Source organism: Lissotriton vulgaris, chromosome 1_1, assembly GCF_964263255.1.
Source record: "Lissotriton vulgaris chromosome 1_1, aLisVul1.2, whole genome shotgun sequence".
NCBI lineage: Eukaryota > Metazoa > Chordata > Amphibia > Caudata > Salamandridae > Lissotriton > Lissotriton vulgaris.
Window position 1 is genome coordinate 1,028,841,962 of NC_141685.1, and position 23,429 is coordinate 1,028,865,390.

Consider the following 23,429-nt stretch of genomic DNA (forward strand, 5'->3'; position numbering starts at 1 on the left):
GATTGTGCTACTATAATGGTACCACTGTACACAGTTTTGTACACAATTTATTTCTACTACTATTATGATACCACCGGAGCACTCAGAGCTCTAAAATGCAAAATAAGTCAAGCAGTGCATCTATGGAAGATACCAGCACTGAAAAAACTTTAGTTACAGGTAATTGGCTTCCTATTTATGCCTATTTATGCAGCATGGAAAAACCTGGATGCTTTGAGAAGGTTGCAGATGTGCAAGAACTTTCTTTCCAGAAGCTGTAGAATCTGGCACTAGGGGGCACACTGCCAATACACTCTTTACCTTCAGCCTATTGACAGTGCAGATAATGCTAATGCCCTGACAGTTGGCTGTTGGGGGCATTACTAGCTTGATTTTCTGCACTGACTACACACATTTGTGATGTGTGGCACCAACTGGACAACTGGGAATTTCAAGCACGTGCCTCCCATGAAAAAAGTAAAATGGAGGGACTTCCTGCATGCTCCCTAAGCAGCCCACTGACATAAAGAGTAGCTGTGGCTATAACTTTCTGCTACAACAACCACAAATGAAACCACAACATTTAAAATATGCTGAGATAGAGGCAACTCAAACTACTAGGATCTAAGTGTCCTAGTCAGATGGGTTGCAACTGCTCTCCATCTGGCATACGTTCCATAGATGAATACCCATTGAGTACTATACATCAGTCAGAGTGAATCCTAGCCATGCTGTGGGGGTGTATTCAACATGTACTCGTCTAATGAAAATCCCAAGATGGAGAATCTACTACGGAGTCTGGGTACTATCACAATGATGGTGGAAGTGCTGCTTCCTTCCAGTCTGTTCACCTGCTTTTTCATTTACGTTGTTCTCCCACAGCCATCTAGCTCTCCTATTAAGCAATAATGTGTACCTTACAGATGTTCTCTATCTCTTTAATGGATACACTGCCGAGAATGATGTTCCCCATGTGGGTAAAGGAATGCTACCTACCTATATATTCTGGCCACCTAACTTCTCTTTATTCATCAGTATTCTAACAACTTCTTTCTCATGTGGTGTCAATGATACTGGCTTTAACATTAACACCTAGCCTGCCTTCAATCCTGAACTGTGTTCAGCCTTTGGATCGACTGCTCTCATTGCATAGAGGTATTTTTCCCAATTATCTTCACTTACTTTCTGCGGCGATGGCGCCTCTCTCTTTCATCTCGCTTAGGGTCATTTTCGTACGTAGATTGTGCTGTGTGTCGGTGCCGCCGGCGCCGCTCCCCATCGGGGAGATCATTTTCACCGCCGGGCCCTCCATCCCGATTGGGCCGACTGCCTTCTCTATGTCGAACCCGCCTGTCCCCCTTGCCATCCTCCAGGCCTGTGCTTTCCTCACCCACTCTGCGATGAGGCCTGTGCCTGCGATGCTCGCGGTCACCATCCCCACCCCTGGGAGAGCCGCTGCGACTCTCTTTACTTCCCCCTTGCCGATGCCGCCGGTGCGGATCCATTGCTTTAGTCCGCTCCACATCTTCCTCCCGACACCCTCTTTCCGAAAGTCCATCACGCTCCTTCCCATGGTGGTAATCCAGTTCCCGGGAAGTGCTGTCCCGATTGGGATCAGTCTCCTTGCTGCTGCTGCGTGGCCTCCGGGGCTCCACACCCCCAGAGTCTGTCCTCTCGTAGCTCCTGGAGCTGTTTGAGTCTTGCGAGCGCTCATGGTAGCGAGCCTGCTTCCTTAGGAAGTCTTCAGCTCGCTGCTGACTCAGCCGCTGCTCTAAGGCAGGGTCATTGGGACGGCTCTTGTTGGTGTTGTTGTTGCGGTTCTCCTGAGGATCTACCACCAGTGGTCGGTCCATGTGTGTCTTCATGTCTGGCCTCATGTGGCGTGCATAGGACACCTTCCACCGCTCCTCTGGGTCCAGTTCATTGTACAAGGCCTCCCGACTGGCCATCAGATTGTGCCGCCTCATCTCGCTGGTCCGCTGCTCCCAAACCGACTTGGACAACTTCTGATTCTTCTGCTGCTCTTTTCTGTAATAAAGAAGACAACCTTAAATTCTTACAAAATCAGCCCTCTCCTCTTATTCCCCTCTGCACCACAATCAGTGCCTTCAAGAAATTATTCTGCTTTTAATACCTTTCACACTTTTGTATGTCAGCATAGTGTGCCTTCTGCACAAATGTTGGCATGCAGCTATTGCTCTAACACATCTCCTTTTACTACCTGTAGTTAAATATGATTTTACAGCTATTCCTCTTTCCTATAAAACTATATTGGTAAACTTAATCTATAGTTGTTACTTTCACATCCCTCCCATCATAGCAGATGGTTAAGATGGTGTCACTGGTCTGCCATTACAGTCTACAGATAAGCAGGACATACAGCCATTGCTTCCAGCCTGTGGGTTAGCGGGAGTCTAAGCCATTTCTCTCAGCCTGTAGGCACGTGGGACCTACATCTATTGCTCCCACATCTTTCTGATCCCAGCCACTTGATAAACTATCATTCTTGCTTCCCTTCCACAAAGTGTACTGTTGTGGTACAGCCACACCCTCACAACTACCCTTAATAAAGGGATTCAGGCAAGTTGAGTTTTCAAAAATTGCTCTCCTACCTCTCCCATAACAGGTTTTTGCTTCTACCTACAGATATGCAGTCATCAAACCTCTACCTCTTTTGTGTCAGCCTTTAGTCTGTAGCGACCTAAATAAGATTGTTTTTAATTTGGCACTATCCAATTGCCCTTCCCACCCTGCAGTCCCAATAACATATGTGATAAGACAAACAAAGCTCCTGTGGCTCCTTGCCCCACCTCTGGTAACAAGGAAAACAAGAAGAACAAGGCTCAACAGGGAAGAGCTATACTCTGCAGGGCATAGAGCAGGTCACACAGGTATACGGATCTGCCCCACTAGGCAATGGAGAGATACAGTCGTCAGGAAAAGGGTATTGTGGAACTCTGTCCCACTTTGGCATGAGAGAGGTACGTTGGTCAGCACAGGGATTGTTGTAGGCATTTTTATTAACAATTTTAAAGACCATGGGTCTAATTATCTGTGCAGTTAAATACTATCAGAAAATAGGAATAATTTAATAAGATTACAAAACAATTGTAATATTGTGGAATTACAAAGTGGTTAAACTGACTGGATGCCAATGACCAACAATGGAACACCATGACGATAATAACGTCCCAAGATAAGTTGAGAATAAATAGGTCAAAAATAATTATTGAGAGGAGTAGATCATTAATTCATCTTATTCATTCAGGAGGGTAGTACCAAACTTTCAAGAAAGCTTTAATTTAAAATGTAGGTTTGTGACATTCGTTATAAACTGTGGGAAGTGGAGGACAGTAGACAGACGATGAGTGGGCAATGTAAGTGTACACCAGCATGACAGCTGATCTTATACGTGGGAGCTTTGCCCCCTTGTTAACAATGGGAAGATAAATAAGACTTTACCCATTGTGAGTACTGGAGGAGTGCACCAGCCATGCAGGTGATCTTGTAGGCTTTGAGGCCATCACCTTGTGTCAGGGGTCACATTGGGTAAGACACCTGATTTTGGATTTGGGAAAGACAGCAATATTTCAGAAATGATTTGCTCTTACGCTGCTATTGACATGCTGGTTGCAGACAGGGGGCTAACTTCTGCCACCTCCTTCGCTTTCTGTAGTGCAAGTTTTTGGTTGGCCGCCTCCTCCTCCTCTTGTTCATCCTAGAAATACATGGACTGATTTAATGGCAGAAAATTGCAGTCTTTAAAAACAAGCCTACCCTTATTTAATCTGACAATCTGTCTAACTTTAAACACAATTTTATAAAGATTAAGAATTAAAAAAAGAATAAAGGAAGGTTGAAAAAATAAATCAAGATTAAAGAAAGAAGAAATTGCTCAGCCAGCTTCCAGACTGTGGGACTTGTGTCTGAGGGGACGGTGTGGATCCCCAGGTCCTGCACAGATGCTTCCACATCAATGAGTGCTTGGAAACACCACACTGCATCTTCATGGGGGGTATTATCACCTTCCCTCTGTTGTTTCCTCAAGGTAATTACCTAAATCTGATCTGGAGGTAGGGGGTAGTTTTTCAATGCATAGCTGTCATATCCTTAAGTAACATGGCAGCCATATTGAAATGGCCAATTGCAAAAGGCCTGATTTAACGTCTGAGCTAAAAACAGCTAAACCCGCCACCTGCAGTAAGACCCATCAAACACAACATCTAGATATGAGGCAAGGTTACCGTCCTCCATGTACCAAGATCAGAACAACCTCCACAGCTAACAAATAGGAAAGTGAGAAAATATCGTTGCTAGCAGCCCAGTGCAGGACACACCTATCCAGCTAACAAAAGGGAGAACGAGGAAGTTCATGTTGATGAAGGCTCCTATCAGGACATTTGGTCAGGTGAGGGACAGCAAGAAAAGAAATCTAGGTACTTGTAATTCTAGTTCTGCATGATGGAAATCATCACTGATTTTGTGCTCATGGGATAACTCCACCTGCAAGTGTGAGTCTTCAATACTTTAGCGCTAAGTCTTTGTTTGAAATGTCTGTCTTATTTATGGCAAATTGTATTCAACGGTTTTCTAGTTAGGCCACATTAGAGACAGAAGCCCCTGAAATTATACATTTTACTTCTTTTTTTAAATAAAAAGTGGAAACATAGGCAGACAACTGCATAGTGCCTATAACCTTGTCAAGTAACCTACTAATTTCTCACGGCTCTGAATTGACAACTATCAGGCCTTTTATTTTAAAAGTTGAAATAAATATTATGGGCCTGATTAGAGTTTGGTGGGAGGGTTATGCCATCACAAATTTGACAGATATCCCATACACTTTATCACAAGTGCTATAGGATATAATTAACTTGCAATAAGGCATACAGAATATCTGTCACGTTTGTGATTGAGTAACCAGTCTGTCAAACTCTAAATCAGGCCCTATGTTCTTAAACGTGTCTATCTGAAATTGCTCTCATAGTTTCCCAGGGATTCAAGCAGCTCTTTATGAAAAACTGACTATTACAATGGTGGAGAACCAAGATTGTAATTAACCGCATGCGCGCTAGCGGGTTTTCCCGCTGCGCGCTGAAGATTCGAAATTCGCGGTTTACGTGACAAAGCCAGCTCGTCATGCGCGCAGCGCAGGTAACGCCCATGACGAGCTGGCTTTGTCATCCGCATCGAAGGGGTTAAATAAAATGTCCTTCTCCATCCGTTGATCTTCACTGATATTCATGAATATTGAACAGAATACCAAGGGGCCCATTAGGATGTAGGGCGGATCGCCACCGCCTGCATGGCGGTGGCGATCCGCCCTACATTCTTCCCGACTGCCACCCATTTCCCCCGCCATCTTAGTATAGTGGGGGGTACCGCGGAGGACAGGAAGACCGTCCGTTGCTTTTCCGCCCGGTCGACAAGTCAACCTATCGGAAAAGGGTTTAATATGGTGGCGGTGTCTGCTAGACACCGCCATCCATATCAGGATGCAGGTAGGAGGCAACCTTTCCCCGGCGTGGCGGAAAGGCATGCAGATTTTTGAAGTTGGGGGTTCGTTGCAGGCCCCTAGGATGTTGGGGGAGTGGGGGGCACATAGGGGCTACCTGTGGTACCCCCCCCTGCATGTACATGCACAACATGGCAGGCACCGCGTGGTGCCTGGCACGTTGTGCATGCACATGCAAAACATGCCTTTTTGGCATTGCGGTGGGTGATGCTGAAAGCACCCTCTGCAATATTAAAAATGCAGGATGTGCCTGCCAGTGTGGCGGGCGCATCCTAATCACCACCACGGGACCGGCGTACTCATGGCGGGCGGTCCCTTTTTACGTTTGGATGGCGGGCGGACAAAGTCCGCCTGACATCCTAATGATGCCCTAAGCGCCTTCCCAGTCTTTCAAGTGGAAAATGTAGGACCAAAAGAGTGGAAAAGAGGAGGACAACAGGGAGATAAATGCAAGCTGGCCCGACTGATTCCACAGAGAAATTTGGGTGTCTTTTCTGGGATTGGAGTCCAGTGGTGGACACTGCTTTGCAAATTTCTGCCTATGGGTGTTTTTAAGAAGGCCTGTGGTGATCGCTCTTCCGCTTGAACAACCCTAGACTTGCCTGAATTTTTTTTGGGGGGGCCAACTTATTATATGGGATCCAACAGACTGGTTGGATATCACCAGCCATGCATAGATAGGGCAACAATTGGTGGAAAATTGGTTAGACTTTCTAAATTCTTCTAATAGGCCCTTCACACTGACATAATGCCTAGTATTTTATGTGAGTGTACCAAGAGCATTCCTTTGTCGAACAGAGCCATAAATCAAGACCGTAGCATCTGGATTGCATGGGAAACCCAATAACCCTTTATCTAGAGCTGGCCTAGACAAAGGCATTCTCTTTTAGGCTATCACAAGGTCATTGATAAGTAATGATGTTTTCGTTGATGGAACCTAATACAAAACCCTATTTTTGCTTTAATCAATGGGCATTTTATTGCCAAAGCAAAAATAGTGCTAGAGTCAGCAAGGGGTGAAATTGCACACACGACTGGGCATTGGAGCACACACCGAAAATCCAAGACACATCTCATCAGTACCAGTCCAAGGGTGCGGCAGGCAAGAGGCTCCACGATAGTAGGATTGGGGGGGGGTTGCAGAGTGCAGCCTGCTGACCACCGCACCAGTATAAAGGCCACGTGATGGTGAAGGCTAATGTGTCCCAGGCATTTTCTGAAGCTGAGAGAGTGAGGGTACAATTAAAAGTAAAAGAAACTTAAAACAAATCAAACACAAAAAAAAATAAAAGCGCTAACGCTCAACAAAGAGTAAAGTGAAATGTTATCTGAAGCATAACACAGCATGAGAAGGCAATAGAAATATTGGAGCATGATGCGGTGAGGCAAAGACCACCATGGACAAGCAAGAACAAATAGCATTTTGAAAAATATTTGCAAAAACATCACTATTCATAAATTCCTCATTTACATTGAATCATTAAAAAGTCAGCATTGGAAGTAGAAGTTGTTTTCCCTTTCCGCACTCCTGATCTCTGTCTTCTATTTTTGATTTTTCAGGCGATTTTACCAATCTGAGCATCTTTTTTTTTCTCTCTGACTTGGAGTACTCCATTCTCAAAGTCATACCCTTTTCTCCTTTGCAATTTGTGATATGGATAGGGCCTTATGGGGTTTTCCCACAGAAACATCTTCTCTTCACTATACAGCCCCCGTTTATGCATATTGGAGACCTGCATTGGTATTGAAGTCTTAATGCCCTTTACAAATATTTATTTCCCCTGGTGCTAAAAAATCTCATCCGCTTTTTTAGGTAAAACCTCAGCAACATGTATGTGCCTGGCAATAAACATTGACCCGCACATAAGAAGCCAAGATGCTGTCAGGATCAATAAAATAGCAGAGTGTAGAAATTTTCGGAGCCAGGGAAAATGTATTGGCACTAAAACTGACTTCAAATCTCAGACCATTACATGAAGTCCAGCACAGTCTCAGAAGCTCGTGCCATTCTAGTAACCCCTGTACCACCATAATCATGTGGCAATTTCCAAATATTAAGATAGCTTAAAAATCTCTGCCAATTTAATTCCCTGTGGAATATCCTATACTTCACACCATTCATTACAATGCATGCTTGCAAGTTATAACTATTTTTCTATGGATACCTAATGAAACCTACAGCATTAATGCCATCAAAGCTCTGTTCTTTTCTTTGCAGAATACCTGAACGATCAGAACTTGTGGAATCGAGTCCACGGTGCCCTTAAAAATCAGCCACTAACACAGAGCCTCCTGGAATGTAATAATGCAAACATAAAAACTCAGAAAATAACTCAGAACATATTCTAAAACGCAGCGACTGACATCACTGTCTCCTTCAAGACACTAACATTAGGTTTGCCTTCAGAACACATCTACCAACCCCGAGGTTCCATTCAGAGCCCACCTAGGCTAGCCTGGTGGTCATTTGAAACAAAGTGTATTTACTCACTTGAGGGTCTGCTTCAGACCTCAGAACTCTGGGCATTAACCTCAAGGTCTGTTTTAGAGATTGGTCACTAACCTAACAGCCCTTTGCAAAACTCAGTTCATTTACCCAAAGCTACCCTTTAAAGCTTGAAGCATCCAAGCATGCATCTCCTTCAAAACCCAACCATAAACTCAAAAATTCCTTAAAAATTTAAGGTATTGCTCCTAGCCCAGAAATTTCTTGGAGCTGTCCAAGCTGGGCATATGATTTAATAACTACCTCCATTTGCAACTGCATGCAAACTCTGCTCACTACCTCCAGAATTCCTTTGGATGTTTCTGATTTTATTTCTAGGTTGCCTGAAATTATGCTTACAAATGCTGTTTAAATTCCTGCCTGTGTGCTCAAGGATCATGTTCAAACCTATGCACAAATCTAAGATCCATCTCTCATGTATCCTTTTTAAGCCTCTGGCCATATGTCCCAAATGGTTTGGTTGCAACCTATGATAATGTCCCCAGAATCGCCATCCGCATTTTGCCTGTCGATATGGAATTTCTTATTCTTCATTTTCAGAAATATTTCAAAACCGGCCCAGCCCTTTTAAATCAGGTTTCATCTGTTTGCCAGCCCCATCGCTTCCAGTTTACGTTAACTGTGAGTCCTCCCGATCTGGCAGAGGCAGGTGGTAACCTTGCCAGAGAATAAAAGTTTGCCCCACCAACTCCACCTTGGTGAGCTCCTGAGCATTGGCCAAATTATCCACTGCGATAGCCAAGAAGACATTCAGTAGGGTATCTGAGAACAGAATCAAGGAAAAATGATCAATGATTTGAGTATAATCTTAAAATAGCTCAAAAGGTTGCAGATTTTGGCCCATTGTCAAGGGTGCACAGACAGAATATTGAGTTTGAAATGTCGACATACACAAATATCGAGTTGGAAATATCGTGATGCAGAAATATCGACAGCAAGAATATTGTGGTCAAGAATATCGACTTGGAGGTAAGAAATCTAGTTTTTGAAAATATCGAAGTCATTAATATTGTTTGCAAACATATAGTTTTTTAAAATATCGATGTTTTAGTGTTATGTGTTTTAGTATGTATTTTAAAAGTATGTGAACAATTTTTTGCATAAGTATTGCTTTTGTTTTATAATATAAATGTTACATTTTTAGTAGGTATTAATTTTTTTTTTTTTTTTGAGTTTTTTAGTTCTGTAGCGGGTTGTAGGTTTATCGGGGAATAGGGTAGAAAGTAATTTAAGTATAATAAAAAAAATATTTTTATTCAATAGTATTTATTTCATTTAGATTTTATAGTGTTAATTACTTTATTACTAATTAATTATTAATTGGTTGTTAATTATTATTAATTAAATAATTGGTAATTATGTTAAATGTGTCATTTGTTTAGGAGTTAGTAATTTAATTATAATAAACTTATTGATATTTTTTATTTATTATTATTTATTTACTTTACATTTTATAGTGTTAATTGTGGAAATTAATTTATTATTATTATTTATTTATTAGTTGTTCATTATTAATAATCAATTAATTGGTAAATATGTTAATTATATTAAAAGAATTAGGAGCGGGTGGTGGTGTTTATAGGGGAATAAGGTGGGAAGTAATTTATTTATAATTAATTACTAATTATTTGGTAATTAATGCTAATTAAATAATACAAATGTAAATATGGAAATTGTGTAACAAATCAAGGATGTGAGTTTTGGGGGTTATAGGGGTAAAGGTTGGGAAGTAAATTCCTTTAAATTAATTATTAAGATGTTTTTAATAGAGATTAATTTATTAATGTAAAATTTGTTATAGAAATTGTGTAATGATTTTTAGGTGTGGGTTGTGGTGTTTATTGGGGTAGAGGGTGGAAATTAATTTATGTTTAATTAATTGATAATTAGTTGATCATTATTACTAATTCATCAATTCATAAATATGTATGGTAATTATTTATTTTTATTTTGTGTATGGGTTTTAGTTTTATAGGGGTAATGTTTGGGGAGTAAATTCATTTTGATCTTTTTTAATTTGTATTATAAATAAAAATATTTCTTTAATTGATAATTATGTTAATTATGGAGGTACTTTTTTAAAAACTTAGATGTGTGTAATGAATTGTGTGGTGTTATAGGGTAGGAAATAAAAAAAGATAATGTTTATGTTATAATTAATGTTTTTGATTATAAATAATTTCTATTAAAAATAGTTATTTGTTTGTAGATTATTTTTAAATTTAAACATTATATGTTTCTATCTTTTGTAAATTTTTAATATCTTTATAAGGTTACCTCTTTTAAAATCTTTTGTGTTGTAGTTATTTTGTTTGTTTTAAATTTTGAACTCACTCCAATGGGAATAGAAATTTTTACCTCTCTGCTATCCAACACTTTCCCTCCTGTTGTACTCACTGGAGTATGAATAGTATGTTTTACCTCTCCGCGATCCAACAATTTTGCGGCTGTTGCACTCACTGGAGTGGGAATATTAAGTTTTACCCCTTTGCTTTCCAACACTTTCCCTACTGTTGCACTCACTGGAGTTGGAATAGTAATTTCTATTTCTCTGCTATCCAACACTTTCCCTACTGTTGCACTCAGTGGAGTGGGAATAGTATTTTTTACCCCTTTACTATTCAACATTTTCCCTACTGTTGCACTCACAGGAGTGGGAATAGTAATTTTTACCCCTCCGCTATCTAACACTTTCTCTCCTGTTACAGTCAATGGAGTGCAACATTTAAGTTTAAAGACAATTAAATATTTGTATGTTTTAATTTATAATATGTTAGTTTTTTATTCGATTTTATGTTATAGGTGTATGTATATGTATATATATTTATTTGTAAATTTGCATACATTTATTACATTTGAAAATAAATTAAAAGTAATAGTGTATTAATTGTTTTAAAATAAATATATATATTACATTTTATATATGTATGTTTACATTTTTCTAAATTACATGTATTGCTTATATTTGTTAAAATGTATATTAAATCCCAAAAAATGTTAAAGTTACTTTTATTATTTAATACATTTAAGATTCTTTTTTTATATATATAAAAAATCGATATTTTGTACATTAAATTTTTTACATCTATATTTTTATTCTTATCATTATAAATATTGGATGTCGATATTTTTTAAATCGATATTTATGACTCAATATTTGTGTATGGGGATATTTTGGGCGTCAACATTCTATCAGTGAACCATTGTAGAGTGCATTAGTAGGCAGCCAAGGTAGTTAGTTTTATGAGTCCTACCTCTCTTCCTCGCTTACCCCTACTGCGCATGACAATAGCAATGAGGGTTACCACTACAATCAGCTCTCCACTAATCATTTGCTGGATTTTCTGTATAAAGGCAATGGGTGTATATATCTAGAGGCCTTGAATTGCCAGCTCCTGCACACATGGGAGATAGCATTCCCAGAACCATTTAAATTAAAACCCTTCATTTTGTCTCAATTTTCAACACGGATAAAGGCTCTCCAAACGCCCTTGGTGCATCTAAGTGCACAAGAAAGGATACAGTTCCCAAAAAGAGTGAGCACAATGAAATAGATGGCGAACACCATGCCGGACTTGACACCTCCCTGAGATTTGATCCCATCATACATTACAGCATTCCAGTCTTCACCAGTTAAAATCTGGAAAACAAAAGAAAGACTCTGTATAGTAGTCCAGTAAGTTGGTTAACTGCTAGTTCCACAATCGTTGGCAATACATGCACTATCATGACGATTCTATGCTTAGATAACCACGTCGAAATCATGAACGACATTTTTTCTAAACTTTTCTTACTCATCATGTGTTACTTCATCATTTTTGCAGTTTGGGGGATTTGTGTTGCTTTATTTCCTCTTTCCCTTTTTTCATGTAATGGCAGATGTGCTTGACATATTTATTGCGCTCATGGTTCAGCATTTTTTGCTATTCTTGTTTGACAGCTTTCGTCTGTTTTTTTAGTGCAATAGGTCTAGATTCTTGTGAGGTAATGTTCTGCAGTGAAAACCCTTTGCATTGCCTCTGCCAAATTACAGGTGTTTTGCTTTATAAACATGCATGAGGAAATCCCTATTAGGGTGCATGCTTTTGTTTGGGCACAAATCATGTTTCTGAGTTTTGTGGTAATTACCACACAGCTACAATTTCATTCGGTCACATTTTTACCAGAAAAAGACTGACAACATTGTGCTGATGAAAATGGTCTGAAAAAAGGAGAAACATGAAGTAGTTAGGGTGGAAAACGCTGGCCCTAAATACTGTGCATACTGTGGTTCGTTCACAATAGGTGGTAATTACTGTACCTATGAATACCATACATTGGGGTATCAGCATTTGCATGGTGATTTAACTAATACCAATTTACTTTGCAATTCGAAACGAGGACCTAAAGTAGCATATTGTAGGCATCCATTGATTTTTCCAATTTTTTTTATCGCAAAACCACAGCAACGCTGCTTTGCTGCTTTGATTACCTGTTGAGCAGTGGCGGCTCCTCTGCTGAGGCGGAGGATCATCACACCACTGCTTTATGCAATGTAAAAAAAGGAAAAATAAAATGATAATAACTTGAGGTTATTATCATTTTATTTTTCCTGTTGCAGAGTCTTTAAATGCATTAAAGTGCTTGGCTCCCTTGGCTAGGTTTGGTGGCTCCCCAAGTAGCCATGGCGCACAGTTTGGGAACCAATGGCGTAAAGGGAGCCTCTCGCAACGGAGAAGTGGGATCAATACTATTTCCCGTAGGCATCACAGCTTGCCGGACCTTGGACGCGGCTTTTACTCGTCTACCGGTTTGTGCCCCCTACACCCTCCCCTACTTCTTTCCCTCTTTCATTCTTTGCCTACTTCCACTGCTTCTATTCCCTCTCCCCTGATTCTCTCCCCTTGCCAGCTACGCCGCCTAGCCCCCTGTCCCTTGAGCCCTTTGTCTAAGCAAAACTTCTCCCCTTGTTGGGGAAAGATCTAATATTCATACTCTGGAGTCTCAGTTACCCCTCTGAGAGAGCCCACAGTGTCAAGGGAGCCACTCAGAGTTGAGGTTATGGTATGGCCCCCCTTGCCAAAGCACTCCCTCTCCCCTTGTTGGGGAAGGATCCAGTAGTTAGGCCTTGGAGTCTCGAAGACTCCTCTGAGAGAGTCCACTGCGTCAAGGGAGCCTCATGCAACGGAGATGTGGGAATGATTCCACTTCCTCTGGGATCACAGTTTACTGGATTTAGGATGCATCTTTTACTCGTCCTCCGGTTTGTGCCCCATCACCCTCTCCTCCTCTTTCATACTCTGTCTCTCTCCCTCCCCCACCTCTTTCCCTCCTTCATTCTTTGTCTACTTCCCCTGCTCCTACCCCCTCTCCCCTGAATCTCCCCCATGCTTGCTCTTTCACTTACGTATCTGTCCTTATTGTTTTTCTCGACCTAACATGCAACTATGTAACTATGCTCTGAAACTGTGTAATCTTGTGATGATGTAAACTGCAACTATGGTCTGATACTTATGTAAAGCGCTCGGATACCTTCGGGCCTAGCCAGCGCTATATAAAACCTTTCAAATAAATAGATAAATAAATAAAACAAATTTGTGGGGAGGGGCTGCTCTCAGAGCAGGCGGAGGAGTGATATACACTCCCCTAGTGAGCATAAGTGAATGGTCGGTACTCTCGGGCTGCCCAAAACACTCATGTGCACATAGCATGTTCTCCATGCAGGCTGCTTTAGAACCTGCATGGAGAACATGCCCACCCCTCCAGCCCTGGCTGTGTGCTGTGTCACGGTGTTCAGACCAAACACAATGCTGCAGTGCAGCATTGTGATTGCAGCATTGTGATTGGCTTTGGGGAGCCTGGGAACGCTGGTGCTCCCTGCTTTCTGTTTCCCAGAAGAAGCCAGGAAGAGGATGCAGGAGAGGCAGTGGCCGGCCAGTGGGCCAGCCGAGAGGTAAGTGATTTTTTTCCCCAATTCCCCTCCCAGCTCCCACCCCTTAACCCCACCCCACCCCACTCCACCCCACTGCTGCTTCAAGGTAGCAGCACTGCTGCTGTTGAGAGCGGGGTCAGCCCACTGACTGTCCTGATCTGAAACTATCCAGGCAGGACAGATAAATTCTTGAGTGGAGAGGGTAACAATTACCGTATAATACATTCAGACCAATATTTTGCACTTATTTCGTTTTCATAATTTCTAATTAAACATATTTTCTGGAATTGAACAGTTGAAACTTAGGAGCATTTTTTGTGAAACCAAAAGAAATGACAGAGTGGGGCCTCACTCAACTAAGGACCTGATTCACAAACGGTAACTTGCAGTACATTTTGTATTACTATAAAACATGCAACAAAGTGCTATTCACAAACTATGTGCGGAGTTTCTGCCTCTACAATACCTATACTTACGTGTGCATAGGCCTCCGCCCCGACTGCAGAGTCTCTGCACATGTAAGTATATGGTTTCGTACTAAATGAGGGACGCACTGGTGGACAAAGGAGCTGACTTACTACAAAAGAGAAAGGGAGTAGGGAGGACTACGAGGCTTTCAGGGAAGGTAAGAAAAGGGTGTAGGGAGGGACGACACCCACCCACACGAGAGTAAGACAATTGCTTTACATAGGGATAGGAGATATGTGAATTACACTTTTGTAGTAAATTTACCCTCAGTTTGTGAATACCGAAGAGTAGTAAACTTACTCTAAACTGTAAATTACTCAAAGGTGTAAGTTACCTTTGTGAATCAGACTCAGAGTTCCCACTCATACCAACAGCATGAACACCTCTAAGCTGCTGGGCAAGCTCTATGCTGCTCTCATTCACACATGAGCTCATTCTGAAAGGTGGCCAAAGGCTTCACTTTATGGTAGTAAAAGGGCAGCACCAGTGACAAACTGAGTGGCTGTTCATTGGAGCCCCCTCATTGAGAACGATTATTTTTTTTTAACGGTGTCCTGGGACCTGGGGATATTGCTCAGAGATTCCTGGCCCCTGCGTGCAGTTTAGAGCCCGTATAAATGTACTGCCCAACTCCTGTGCTGCTCTGCCCACTCTCTCATTCTGTTATCGGTCATGTCATACACATTCTTTATTTCTGTGCTCTTCCATATTCCAAGCATGCCCCTAATCTAATTCTCTGCTGTCTATTTTAGGTCCAAGCCCTTCCAATGTTTGTGATGCCAAGATCTGTGCTCTGCCCTTGCAACCCCATGTTTCTATTTTGAACTCTCTGCAACCTCATGCGGCGCTGTTGTGTGCTTTGCCTTGACCTACATATACACCAGTCCTGGTTGCCCTGAAATGACCTCATACTGTGCTGTTTCTTGCCCTCCCAATCCTTTCTTTTTACGATCAGCCATGCCCTTATTCTGTGCAGCTCTGCCTACACCTTCAGTTTGTGCGGCGTGCTAATCGCTCATTCTGCGTTCCATTCTGAGCTGCACATGCCCTGATTCTGTGCTGTCTTGCGCATACATCCATCATGTACTCTGTCCTTGCGTCATTCTACCTTCAACTATTTACTCTGTGCCCTCCTGATTCCCTCCTTCTGAGCTGCCATCCCTATAAATCCATTCTGTTCTCCCTTGTGTCCTCCTCATGCCCCCAATCTGTGCTTTCCTGTCCATTACATCATTCTGTGCTTCGCAGTCCATTACATCATTCTGTGCTTCCCTGTCCATTACATCATTCTGTGCTGCACTGTCCATGGCATCATTCTGTGATTCCATCACATCATTTTGTGTTGCCCTCTCCATCACATCATTCTTGCTGCCATGTCAATTACATCATTCTGTGCTGCCCTTTCCACAACATCATTCTGTGATGCCCTATCCACGACATCATTCTGTACGCTGCCCTGCTCTTGGGATGGAATTGTACCCCTGCCAGTTATGTGTGCCCCTCAGAAGCACGGGTGGCTGGCTTCCCTTCTGCGACTGACCTCTGTCCCCTTGGCGGCAACACCGGCATCATTGTGCACGCTTCCAGATAAGCCATCTGACTTAACCTCCTTTTCAGACTGCCTTGCAAAGTAGAGTTACTGTGTCCCATTGCTCTGGATAACCTGTGGTTTCCATCTTGCCACCCTTTGAGACTTTCCCTGCATATAGTCCATGCCCACTGATTCTAGCGGCTTTTGAAAGTGCATGTTCAGACTGCACCATAAGTTGAGTTCAGAACCTATGGCTCGAATTGTGGTTCAGCTCTAATGCTTACATTAATTAAATAGCCTTGATGATATGCCGTATACTGTATTGGGTCGCAAAACCTTTGACTTTTACCTTCTTAACCGAAATGTATATATATTCATAATAGTTTCTCAATCAGACAACATTTATATTAAAATTGAGTTACGGACACTTGACAGGTATTCGCAACTCAATTTTAAGTTGGGAAGAGTATAGTTCACCTCCCTTACATTACGGGGCTTTTAAATGTTAGATAGATATCAGTTTCATTGATACAGCTCACGCTTTTATTTTTCACATTATTTAGTTAGGTCATGTTCTTTTCTGTCAGGAAAGTGCCGATGATGACAGGGTGAGCCAACTGGAGAGTACCTACCAGTTGCTCCATGGGTGTTGCTTATGTGAGGCACCTTCTGACCCAGCTCACATTTTGTTTAGGTCTCGCCTACGCAGCGCATGGGAGGGAACCTTTTGCAATCGCTCAGCACTTTGCCTAAAAGCGTGCACGTTTTGCATTGCTTTCTATTGCAACGGGTGCACGTTTGGCGTTTCCCTTGCGGGAGCGAGCATCAGCGCCATCTGTTAGCAATTATCTTTTTTTTTTTTTTTTGGAAAACCTTTATTTACCAAAACAAAGTACACCGCTATTCAGCCGTACATCCCGGAGGCCAGGCAGCATTGTGACTCAATTCGGAAACATGTACAAAACAGAAATACAGGAGTAGTCAGGTTTAATTTTATGATATGAAAGAAATCTAAAATGATGAGAGAAACCAACGAGGCCAAGAAAAGAGGAAAAAAGAGAGGAGGAAAAGGAAGAGAGAAAAAGAAAGAAGAAGACGGCAAGGCTAAGGAGCATAAAAATGGTAAGGCACATTTCTCGGGGGAAAGGCGGGATCGATAACATCATGAAAGTATCAGGACACAAGACAATCATGTGGACGGGGAGCAGAAAATCAGGATTAACCACGTGGAACCTGGGGAAGGGGGAGCTACGGAGAAAGGCGGACCTCCGGCTGAATTGTCTCCGGGGGCACACAGATGTCTCCTCTATATGAATTCCAGGCACTCCAGATCAATCCCCACATCTTGGGCTTACACCGGGCCATGTAAACAGTTTTCTCCCGGAGCATGCACCAATCCATATTAGTCTTCCAAAGACTAACAGCGGGGGGGGTCGGAGCACCCCACCTCTGGGCGATGTCCCTCTTAGCTATCATATTACCCAGGGAGACCCATCGGGTCTGAGCCGTATTGTAGTCAGTCGGACCCCACACGTTCAGCAGACAGCGCCGAGCCTCCACATGCAGAGTCACACCAGTCACAACTCTCATAATCGCATGCACACGCTCCCAATATGAAGCAATGACGTGACACTCCCAAATTATATGCATAAAGGTGGCCGTTGCGCCGCACCCTCTCCTGCAAAGGCCATCCTGGGAGAGCCCCATGTGAATTAGTCTGGGGCCGGTGACATAGATCCTGTGGAGCACTTTCAACTGGACCAGCCGCAACCTGGCAGAAATGGCCACCTCCTTGGGGGAGGAGACCGCTGACTGCCATTCCTCGTCATCCATCTCAATCCCGTCATTCACCCAGAGGTCTCTCAGTTTCACCAATAGGTCAGTTCGCACATTTATAAGTTTCTTGTAGGTCAGGGAAATAGCACTATCAGGCATATGGCCGTCCAACACCCTGTCCTCCAACGGGGATGATTCGGGAACCTTCTCCCCTACAGGCAAAGAAGATGAGAGTGCGTGTCGTAGCTGTGCATAACGAAAGTATTCCGTGGCCCCCAATTGAAACTCGGCCTGTAAAGCAGTGAACAATTTGATTTCCCCCCTGGACAGCATATCCGCAACTTTTGAAATGCCAATGAGGTCCCACCGGTCAAACCCCTTGGAGTGCCACAGTTTCCCCAACAAGTCGGAATCATAAAGGGGAGTAGCCATGGTGAGCCTGTCCTGCCAACCCAAAGCTTTGGTCACCACCCTCCACAAGTACACCACTGTCTTAGTGAGTCCAGTCAGTTTCCGGTCCAGAGATCTAGAGTACAGCGCCCTATAGTACATCCCGTCATTCATGAGCCAGCGATCCATGGCGTATCCCGGGTTGACTGCCGGTCCGTAAAAGCCGTGGTTAATAGCCGCTAGCTGAGACGCCCAATAATAGCGGCGTATGTCAGGCAAGGCAATGCCACCATCATACCACGGAATAGTCAATTTAGCAATAGAGATCCGCGGCCTGCCATCCCACAACAAGGTGCGCTGCAAGCTCTCAACCTCCCCAAAGTATTTTGACGGCACTGGGTCTTGTGTGTTCTGGAGCGCATAGAGGAACCTCGGCAGGGACATCATTTTGAACAACGCCGCGCGGCCCAACAGGGACAGCGGCAGTCTCTTCCAACCCTCCACATCGCGCCGCAGGCGCGCCAGAGGGGGGAGCAAGTTGTTCGCATACCGTGTCCGGGCATCCGTGGAAATGTAGATGCCCAGGTACCTGAATCCCTGTTGCGAGACCTGTATTGCGCAGCCTCTAGGGAGGCGCGGAGTGTCCCCACACAACACATATAGGTAGGACTTAGACCAATTGATGACCAGGCCCGAGTAGCCACCAAAAGTACCCAGTACGTCAAAGGCCACAATCAAGGACCGACAAGGAGAGGTAAGATAGAGAAGAATGTCGTCCGCATAAAGCGAGACGCGATCCTCAAAGCCCGGCGACCATTTGATACCATCAATATCAGGGTGTGTACGGATCCACGCCGCCAACGGTTCAAGCGCTAAAGCAACAAGCATTTGCAATGCAATAGGTCTCGCATTAGGAAAGTTTGAGCTATTGGTATTGTAATTGACAAATTTTTTATTTATGTTTTGTTTTTGAAAATAGCAAAATTAATAGTGTTGTCATTTACAATACCAATAGTTATAACTTTTGCAAATGTGACACCTATAGCATTTGTAATGCAATATGTGTTGTATTTATGTGATTTACCTGTATTAGTATTACAAATAACAATGTCTTTTACTTTTTTTAAAATAATTAATACATAAATAAAAGTTATTGCAATTTATAATGGCAATAGCTTAAACGTTTGTAAATAACTTTTGTGAAGATTATGTTCAGTGTATTTTATTATGTCGAAAATCCAAGAACAGAAGTGAAATATTACCATCTTTTTGTTACATTTGTAATAAAGCTTGAAACATTGAGAGAACATATTTGAACCAGTTTTTGTTGAATGGTTGCACAGATTAATGCTTTGGTGGCGCTGAGTGATGTTGTGATGTCGAACGAGTGATGCTGTGGTGTTCAGTGATGCTGTGGTAGCGCATAGTGATGTTGTGGTGCCCCTGAGTGATGCTGTGGTGTGCTGAGTGATGCTGTACGCTATGCTATGTTTTGTTTTGCTATCCTATGTTTTGTTTTGTTATGCTATGCTATGTTTTGCTATCCTATGTTTTGATTTGTTATGCTATGCTATGCTGTGTTTTGTTATGCTATGCTGTGTTTTGTTTTGCTATCATATGCTTGGTTTTGTTATGCTATGCTATGTTTTGCTGTCCTATGCTTTTTTGTTATGCTATGCTGTGTATTGTTATGCTATGCTATGTTTTGTTATGCTATGCTGGTGAGGGTGAGTGAGGGTGTGGGAGGGTGAGGGTGTATGAGGGTGAGGGTGAGGGTGTTTGAGGGTAGGGTGTGTGATGGTGAGGGGGTTGTGAGGGTGAGAGGGTTGTGAGGGTGAGAGGGTTGTGAGGGTGAGAGGGTTGTGAGGGTGAGGGGGTGTGAGGGTGAGGGGGTGTGAGGGTGAGGGGGTGTGAGGGAGTGGGTGTGGGTGTGAGGGGGTGGGAGGGTGTGATGGTGAGGGGTTGTGATGGTGAGGGGGTGTGATGGTGAGGGGGTGTGATGGTGAGGGGTGTGATGGTGTGAGGGTGAGGGGGTGTGAGGGTGAGGGGGTGTGAGGGTGAGGGAGGGTGTGTGAACATAGGTGAGGGTGAGGGGGGTGAGGGTGGGTGAGGGTGGGTGAGGGTGAGTGAGGGTGTCTGAGGGAGGGTGAGGGTGACAGGGTTGAGGGCAACAGGGGTGAGGGTGAGGGGATGTGAGGGTGAGGGTGTGTGAGGGTGAGAGGTTGTGAGGGTGAGAGGGTGTGAAGGTGAGGGTGTGTGAAGGTGAGAGGGTGAGAGTGTGTGAGGGTGAGGGTGTGTGAGTGTGAGGGGTTGTGTGAGGGTGAGGTGTGTGAGGGCGAGAGGGTGTGTTAGAGCGAGGGTATGTGTGAGGGTGAGGGTGTGTGTGGGTGAGGGTGTGTGTGAGGGTGAGGGGGTGTGTGAGGGGATGTGTGAGGGTGAGGGGGTGTGAGGGTGAGGGGGTGGGGTTGTGAGGGTGAGGGGTGAGGGTGAGGGGGTGAGGTTGAGGCTGTGTGAGGTTGAGGGGGTGTGAGGGTGACAGGGTGAGGGTGTGAGGGAGTGAGAGGGTGTGTGAGGGGGTAAGGGGGTGTCCTTCATAAGACATAGAAACAAAGAGGTCCTCGGTGAAGCAAGGGAGCCTTCAGTATACACAGCCTTGTATTTGTAAGTCGAAAAAGTATATACCATGGCTCAGAGGCACTAATGAGAAGCTCGTGGGAGAGAAGGGCGATAGAATAAGGAGGAAACAAGGGGAAATAAGGAGTGATGGAGGGAAGGAATAAGGGCTGTGACTGGCTGGAGAAAGAGCAAGGTACATGGGAAAAAGCGCCAGGGAAGGAGGAATGAGGGGCTTTTGGAGGTCTGGTAGCGAAAACCACGGAGGGGAAGAGACGACGGCATTAGGGAGGGAATAGAGGGGGCAGGGGGCATAAGAAAAACTAGTTTCTTATGCATCCTTCTATGTCTGGGAATGTGTGTGATCTTGCCAAAAGCACTATGGGATTCAAAGGGGCTACTTGCAAGCTTGCTCTGACCTCCCTCTCTTTCTCTTAACAATCAGCAGTTGGCTTTCAGTGTCAGGAAAGAGTCGGGCATTAAGACTCCTCAGGTTGTGACGGAGACAAAGGGCACCAGAGAAAAAGCAAGGCTCTACACGTTGAAGAGGCTTGTGACACTGTCCATCAACTTATGCATTGGGAGGGTGGCTGCTCAAGCTCTGAGTGCAATGATCAGCGACACCTGTCACAGAAGGAGCGACTGTCTTAATCACACACTGGACATCTCAAGGAAGGCAATCTGTCAGACTCGATTAGATGGCGGCCTGGAACAAGGCAAATATATCAGCTGACAACGGGTCAGGCATTCTGCTCAAAGGTGCGTTAGCCAGGCACCTTAAGCTTCTTCAAGAAACCTGCCAAGGGCAGTGATGTTAACCTACATATGGGAGGTTGCCAGCATGTGGACTGGACGCTTCGCTGCTCACTCACAGAAATGGTACTCAGTACCGTATATACTTAACTTCTCTCTCAAAGAATGAAACCCAAAGACATCTGACGGATAGGGTCTAATTACAGTCGTATTAGGAATCCTTCACTCTCATTCCAAGTGCCCCCATTTTTGAAAAGTACATTTAATATCGCACTCTGGCTAGTAGTTACACACTAGGTTCATTTATGCTTTCTAAGAGACAACTTGGGGTTTAGTCTCGGGCTTAATCTTTAGGCAACATAGAGTTGAACTATGTAATGCCAAGGAGACTGACAAGCTTCACTTGTTTCTTTACAGCGAGAAAGGCGACATGTGGACGAATTTGGATATTGGCCAGAAAATTATCATTTTTCTTAGTGGGAGATAAACCACTCCGGCTTTTACGCCTCAATGAATACTAGGACTGCTATGGTCATGAAACCCACATCTCAGTGTCGTTATATCTACTAAAATACCTTTCACATTACATCAGCAATGGCGCCCTCTACCGACAGTTGCTATAATGAATACTCCAGGCACCCCGGCGGATACGCTCACTTAAAGGACGGGGAAACTCCTTCCGCATCATTCTTTCAGTCAGCCAGCCAGTCAGCACTAATATGGAAACGTGGCATATAACTCCGGCAACTCTAATCGGGGTAATGTTCTTCGGAACTGGAAGAGCCATTTCAAGGCAATGTAGGATATTAAAACGTTTCACAGGCGCCAATAAAATTAATTCTTATAAAAGACAATTGGGGTGTTTATCGCTCGTAAAATAAAATAAAATAAAGAAAAGTCTTACGAAATAGCAAACACCAACATCTTCCGATAAACATTTTGCTCACACTGGTGCGATAAAAATAAAGAACAAGTTCATATTATACGGTGCCGCCGCGCTGCCCGCGGTGACCCGGAAGCTCTTGGCCGGCCGGCCAATCCGGTCGCGGCCGACCGGAAGTCCCGCCTCCCGAGGTCCGCGAGCTGCCGGCGCATGGAGCGCCGTGCCGGTCCGAGGTAGCCCGGGTCCCCAGGAGGGGGCCGGGGAGAAGGAGGAGTGTGGCGCCTGTTGCGGGGCTCCTCGGACCTGAGGGAGCCCCGATTGAGAAGAGGAGACGAGCCGCGCCGCACCGTGAGGAGCGGAGCGCGAGAGGAGCCCCGCCGGAAGAGCGCAGTCGGTGAGTGGGGCCCAGGGCTGATGTGAAGTGCGTGCGTGCCTGTGTGTATGCCTGGGGGGGGGGGGGGGGGAGAGGAGGGGGGAGTGTGTGCGCGCGTGTGTGTGCGCGAGGGAATGGTGTGTGTGCGCATGCGTGACTATGTGTGATTGAGAGAGAATGCGAGGTAGGGGATAGTGTGCCTGTATGTGTGCCTGTATGTGTGCCGTATGCCTGCGTGTGCATGCGCGCGCCTGTGTGTGTGTGCGTGCGTGCATGCAGAGGGGTGGGGCTGCCTGTGTCTGTGTGTGAGCAAGGGCTTTGCACCGCGCATGCGCAGCTACCAGACGCTCGCTCCCGAGGTGAAATCTGACCTCGTCAAAGCGCGCGTCTGGTAGCTGTCCACATTCCTAAATAGGGGCCACAAAAGGTCTGAAGCAGACACTCTCAATGCTCACGCATTGAGAGTAGGTCTGCTCGACCTAAAAAGGAGCGGTGACAGTGGACAACCCTGTCTAGTACCTCTGCGTAAAGCAAAGGAGGCTGACAATCGACCGTTCACAGTCACGTTGGCCATCGGGGAAGAGTAAAGGAGCCGAATCCAACTGATGTAGTCAGGCCCAAACCCGAATTTAGCAAGCACCGCCCAGAGGTAATTCCACTCGAGCGAATCGAATGCCATCGTCGCGTCAAGCGAGGCAAGCACAGTCGGTTCAGTGAGCATGTGAGCTCGC

At 44.2% G+C, this 23,429-nt stretch overlaps 1 protein-coding gene across 14 annotated transcripts in view; it reads right to left on the minus strand.

The window, feature by feature from the left end:
- Window positions 1-23,429, minus strand: part of CACNA1A (calcium voltage-gated channel subunit alpha1 A) — a 1,308,076-nt gene that overhangs the window by 670,890 nt on the left and 613,757 nt on the right. For 10 of the 14 annotated variants that reach the window (XM_086962039.1, XM_086961973.1, XM_086961948.1 and 7 more), the window contains 4 exons: window positions 11,523-11,640; window positions 8,686-8,762; window positions 3,591-3,697; window positions 1,162-2,007 (listed from right to left, as the gene is read on the minus strand). In XM_086962039.1, coding sequence (XP_086818165.1) covers window positions 1,162-2,007; window positions 3,591-3,697; window positions 8,686-8,762; window positions 11,523-11,640 — 1,148 coding nt within the window. The remainder of the gene's footprint in view (window positions 1-1,161; window positions 2,008-3,590; window positions 3,698-8,685; window positions 8,763-11,522; window positions 11,641-23,429) is intronic. The other 4 variants (XM_086961990.1, XM_086962030.1, XM_086961965.1 and 1 more) reach the window with 1 other exon arrangement.